The sequence below is a fragment of the Raphanus sativus genome, chromosome 9, assembly GCF_000801105.2.
Source record: "Raphanus sativus cultivar WK10039 chromosome 9, ASM80110v3, whole genome shotgun sequence".
Classification (NCBI taxonomy): Eukaryota; Viridiplantae; Streptophyta; class Magnoliopsida; order Brassicales; family Brassicaceae; genus Raphanus; species Raphanus sativus.
The window spans coordinates 5,474,030-5,480,374 of record NC_079519.1 but is presented as its reverse complement, the minus strand read 5'-3'; the positions used below and the strand labels follow the sequence as shown (position 1 = coordinate 5,480,374).

The window sequence follows — 6,345 nt, the reverse complement described above, 5'->3', positions numbered from 1 at the left end:
GCCTGGGCGTTGCTGGTAGACTCTGGTTGCAATGGTTCATCATCATCAGAACTTCCATTCAATCGTCCTCTTGGGTTGATTTGCGTTACTGTGACCCATGGATCGTCTCTGTACGTCACCCGAGGGTAACTGATGTAGCACACCTATACATATCAATTTTACAAGTATTAGTAGAATATATAACATTAATTAATGATATTGGTAAAAAATTATGAATATATTGACATACCTGATCAGCTTGCGAACCAAGAATGAAGGGATCATAATATTGAAGTTTCCGCCGCGAATGAACCGATATAACACCAAACGCATCAATCTTCACTCCTCTATCTGGGGTGGTGTCATACCAATCACAATAGAATACTACACAACGCAATCCAACCATTCCAGGAAATTGGATTTCTAATATTTCTTTTATGTTGCCGTAGTAGACATCGTCACCGGAAGAAGATGAAACACCAGCATCATATGTTGTCTTAGAATGACCTTTCTTTGTGAATGCATATCCTCGCGTACAGAATTTTGGATATGATTTGACCACATAGTTTGGTCCCTGCACAAATTCGCGTATCCAATCATCGAACACAAAACCTCTGGCCAAACCATCATTCACCTATAAATTAAAAACATATATGAGTGAAAAGTTAATTTGTTTATATTAAAATTAAACTACTCATTTGTTTATATGACTCACATAACTACGAAGCCACACAGCAAATCCATTATCTCTAAGTTGTTGAAGCTCAAGTTCTGTTGCATGCCTGTGAGTCATACGCAACTCCGCCATATATACACTATATACAAAAATATTATATCAATATGAAATAAATTTATTGAATATTAAAAAAAAACAATGTAAATGAATAAATATTTTTACCTCTCATATTGTAGAACATCTTCACAGTTGGTGAGCAAATATGTTTGCAAATGAGCGTGCTCAGTGTCCGTAAGTCTCCGCTTCGTGAATGTTCCACTAAGTCGTCCTATTTCCTTGAACATGCTTGGGACAGTAACATGATATGTTGCTCTCTCTCCTCTGTCATTGTGCCGAGAAGGTCTTCGATGTTTTGTATGCACTTCTGGTGGAAAATAATTTTCAGCAAAGATTGCAGTTTCTTCATTGATCACCTGTGCCACTATAGATCCTTCCACCCGGCTTAAATTTTTGACCATTTTCTTCAGATGATGCATATAACGCTCAAAAATATACATCCATCTGTACTGCACAGGACCACCAAGTTCCAATTCTCTTGCGAGATGAATAACAAGATGTTCCATAACATCAAAGAATGATGGAGGAAATATCTTCTCGAGGTTGCACATGCTGACTGGTGCGTTTGTCTTCAAATTATTAATACCCTCTTCAGTCACTACTCTACTGCATAAATCGCGGAAGAAAACACTTATCCCTACATAGATAAAAGACATAATTTTCATAAGTAATAGTTTATATAAGCATAATTGTTAAATATAAAAATAAATTAAATTGTAAAAATATAAGATACCTGCAATTGCTTCATGAACATTACGTGGCAATAATGCTGAAAAAGCAAACGGAAGGAGGCGCTGCATAATTACATGACAATCATGACTCTTCAAGCCAGTAAACTTTCCTTCGCTTCTATCAACGCAATTCTCCAAATTTGATGCATATCCGTCAGGAAATTTCACTTTATCTGTAATCCAATCAAAGAACTCTTCTTTTCTAGCACCATCTAGACGATAAATGGGAAAAGGGGCCGTACCATTCTCATCCACATGAAGTTCAGGACGATCACAAATATCGACTAAATCCAACCTTGACTTCAAGTTATCCTTCGTTTTACCTTGGATGTTAAAGACTGTGTTCATCAGATTGTCGAAGAAGTTCTTCTCAATATGCATGACATCTAAATTATGCCGCAATAGATGACTTTCCCAATATGGCAGATCCCAGAAAATACTCTTTTTGTGCCAGTTATGTAGCTCTCCAACCGCACTGACTCGAATGTTTTCATGTCCACCTACATCTGGCGTCCTTTCTGCATCAAAATACCTAAACTGCTTCAACAAATCTTCCCCACTAACTTCCACAGGTGGACCATCAAACACCTGCTTGTTCTTCGTAAATGCATTCCTACTCCTGCGGTATGGATGATCAGGTGGTAGAAATCGCCTGTGACAGTCAAACCAACACGTTTTCCTTCCGTTCTTTAGTTGGAAAGCAGCTGTGTCATCTTGACAATATGGACATGATAGTCTCCCATGTGTTGTCCATCCAGATAACATACCATATGCTGGAAAGTCACTTATTGTCCACATAAGTACTGCCCGCATATGAAAGTTTTCTTTGCACGAAACATCGTATGTCTCAAAACCATGCGCCCATAGTTGTTGCAACTCATATATCAGTGGTTGAAGAAACACATCTAGTGATCTTTTAGGATGCTCTGGCCCGGGGACGAGAATTGAGAGGAACAAAAACTCTCGTCGCATGCACAAGCTCGGCGGTAGGTTGTACGGTGTCACAATAACTGGCCAAAGAGAATACTGTCTTCCATGCTTTCCAAATGGGCTGAAACCATCAGTAGATAATCCAAGATAAACATTTCTTCTCTCTTCTGCAAATTCTTGATATATTGACTGGAAATGTTTCCAAGCCTTCGCATCTGAAGGATGTCTAATCTCACCATTTGTGGAATGCTCTGCATGCCATCTCATTGCTTTTGCTGTGCGCTCACACTGATACAACCTCTTCAATCTTTCCGTCAATGGCAAATACCACATTCTTTTGAACGGGATCGGAACTCTTCCCCTCGTCTCCTGGAAACGAGGTTTCCCACAAAATTTGCATTCATTCCGTGTCTCATCCGCTCTCCAGTAGATCATGCAGTTGTCAATACATACATCTATCACTTCGTACGGTAGTTGAAGACCGGCAACCAGTTTCTGAACTTCGTAGTATGAACCCGGTGCAACATTATCCTCAGGTAGAATGCCTTTGACAAAATCAGTAATCGCATCCATACATTCTTCAGCCAAATTATAGTCTGTCTTAATACCCATTAATCTAGTTGCAGATGATAAGGCTGAATGACCATCTCTACAATTTTGATACAAAGGTTGTTTTCCTGCATCCAACATGTCAAAAAATCTCCTAGATTCGGGATTTGGTTCTTCCCCTCTATAATGATCATGTACCATCTGCTCAGTACCTACACCATAATCTATATCCGTTCTAGATTCTTCTAACCTAATATCCGGCTGAAATTCACTAATAGGCTGAGGTTCGCTAGTACTACCATATTCATAACCAGTTTCCCCATGAAGATACCAAACTTTATAATTACGTGAAAACCCTTTCATATACAAATGAGTCCAAACATTAAATTCTTCTATAACTTTATTATTATTGCAACTAGAGCAGGGACATCTTAACATACCATTTTTTGCATCTGGTTGTTGTTGAACAAGCCTCATGAATTCTTTAATCCCTTGAACGTATTCTTCCGTAAGCAATTTGGTGTTGGGATCCAAATGAGGTTTATCCATCCATGAACGATAATAACCTCCTGAAGACATGATTTTTACGGAATTGTTATGATCAAAGAGAATGAAGAGAGAATGAGGAGTGAAGAGTTGAAATGAGGAGGGGTTGAATTTATAGAAAATTGGTTACGGCTTTCCGACGACTTTCTGACGGAATTCCGACGGACATAAAGTAGTGCGTCGGAATTCCGTCGGTATTTACAAATTTCAAACGGCTATAAAACGGTCATATGGATTTGTCGGCAACGGTCACATAGTCCGTCAGAAATTCGTCGGTATTTTCTGACGGAATACCGACGACCGCAACGGTTATATTTGTTGATCGAAATATCGTCGGATAGTCGTCGGTATATACCGACGAACAACAGTTCGTCAGAATTCCGTCGGTATATTCCGACGGAATACCGACGACCGCAACGGATATATTTGTTGATCGGAATATCGTCGGATAGTCGTCGGTATATACCGACGAACCCTGGTTCGTCAGAATTCCGTCGGAATATACCGACGAAATTCCGACGACCTCATATTTTTGGCTTTCGTCGGAAATTGGTCGGAAAATCGTCAAATTTGTCCGACGACATTTTGGTCCGTCGGAACCTCCGTCGGAATTCAGCGTGTTTTCTTGTAGTGGGGGTCCCTGGTGGTGACAACTCAACGGACCATATGAGACATAAAATATAAATTACAATTCAAAGATGATGAGTGTGCGTGGGAATCCGACGTAGAACATTTTTTTTTTTTTTTTTTTTTTTTTTTTTTTTTATATCTCTGGTGTCTGGGCAGCCACTTTCCCAAATATCCCCCGAAGGGGTCCAGCGCCCCAGCAGTAAGGATGTTAAATCGCTGTGGCCGACGTAGAACATCATCTTTCATCCATCATCGTACGGTCTTTGTTCATCCTAAATCAAATAGTAGGATCGATTTCACATTATTAATAACGATTGCAACTCATCATCATTATCATATATATTTGACCGCTAAAAGAATTTGACCAATCCACTATCGTGGAGTAACTTGACGAGAACTCAAAACACAAGTTGAAGAGATAATTAAAAAGCGTAAGAATTTATTTTTGACTTTCCTCAAGTTTTTAATTTATCATCTCTTGTTATACTGTATACAAGAATATAAAAAGAAAAGAAAAAATAAAACAGCAGCATAAAAATGAAAATCATATGAACAGTGTTATAAGTATAACATGTAGTTTGAGATTTTTTTTGTGTTTAGTGAGGTCCAAACCACTTCGTTGGACAGTAAGATACGAGTTATGTATACATGATTATATAAATCACAAACGGCGGCTTTATGGTCTCCAAGTCACGTTCCGAATTGGTTCACATTATTCTTTCATACCATTGTTTATCAATATCAATATTAAATTTCAAAACATTATATTAAACAAATAATATATGATCGAGGCCACGACAATTGTGTGTCTCTCTCCTCCCTTATTCTCGTGTATATATGCATATGCTTGGCTTTTCCTTCTCTTTCACTTTAATATTCTACTCATATAAGAAAAAAATCTCCATCTCCTCATACAAATTCTCAATTCGATCTAATAATCTTCAAGGAGATTCTCAGATTCAGCTCTTTATGGATCATTTGTTACAACACCAGGTAAAAATTCCAGTACAAAGATCCACATTTTCAACTTCTTGATTGTTTTTTTCTAATTTAAATTAAAATCTTGATTCATTTTCTTTCTCTTAAAAGGATGTTTTCGGGAATTACATCAAAGCTCGAGATGCCATGGGAGTATCATGTCCATCAAACCCAACAGAACTGGATGTCAATCAGAAAAAATCCTCTCCGGAGACTGGGACAGCGAAGCCACAGCCACCGGAGCTAGCCCTGAGATGTCCACGCTGCGACTCAACAAACACAAAGTTCTGCTACTACAACAACTACAGCCTCTCTCAGCCTCGCTACTTTTGCAAATCATGCCGGAGATATTGGACCAAAGGTGGAACACTAAGGAACATTCCCGTAGGAGGCGGCTGCCGCAAAAACAAACGGTCCACATCTTCGGCGACAAGAAGCCTCAGAACCACACCAGAACCAGCCTTCTCGGCGGCGAGTTTCGGTGGGTTTGGTAACAATGAACACACTGATCTCAGCTTAGCCTTTGCCCTGCTGAACAAGCGACCTCAGGGGAATTCTTCACATCTAGGGTTTCCTTCAGCATTCGGTAACTCTAACTCTCATCAGACTGACATGGAGAGTGTGTTTGGAACAAGCCAGAAAATTGAGAACGCTGGTTATGCGTTTGGAAACGGGAGCAGCGGTTTGGATATGGCTATGAGTGATCCAAACAAGGTCTTATGGGGGTTTCCATGGCAGATGAATGGAGAGAGCTTTGGAATGATGAACATGGGAGGAGGAGGAGGTGGTGGTCATGCAGATCAGATTGATTCAGGGAGAGAGATTTGGACCAATATGAACTATATAAACTCTGGTGCTTTAATGTAGTTCAAATTAAAAGCTCCAGTTTATATGGGTTTTAGTTTAATTAGCGTTTTCATAATTTAATTTACTGGGAGAAAGGTGGAGGCTACCTAAGTTATGAAATGGTTAATGAAATATAGATATATTAGGGCAAACTTACAATATGGGTTTTTTTCAAAAAAAAAAAAAACTTACAATATGGGTTGGGGGGGGGGGGGGGTTGCTGTTGAGTTTCTTTCTTTTTTATGTTCATCGTTTCATTATGTTTTTAATGTGACATTTCCTTTGTTTAATTTTTTTCTAAGATAATTTGTTTGCGAAGTTCATATATATAACTTGTGGAATAAATAACTAATGGAGATATCA

At 38.9% G+C, this 6,345-nt stretch overlaps 1 protein-coding gene across 1 annotated transcript; it reads left to right on the top strand.

Moving 5' to 3' along the window:
- Window positions 1–4,976: 4,976 nt before the first annotated feature.
- On the top strand, window positions 4,977–6,288 carry LOC108823985 (dof zinc finger protein DOF5.3). Its single transcript, XM_018597307.2, has 2 exons — window positions 4,977–5,151; window positions 5,248–6,288. The coding sequence occupies exons 1-2, from the start codon at window positions 4,996–4,998 to the stop codon at window positions 6,001–6,003; spliced, it is 912 nt and encodes a 303-aa protein (XP_018452809.2). The 5' UTR covers window positions 4,977–4,995; the 3' UTR covers window positions 6,004–6,288.
- Window positions 6,289–6,345: the final 57 nt, after the last annotated feature.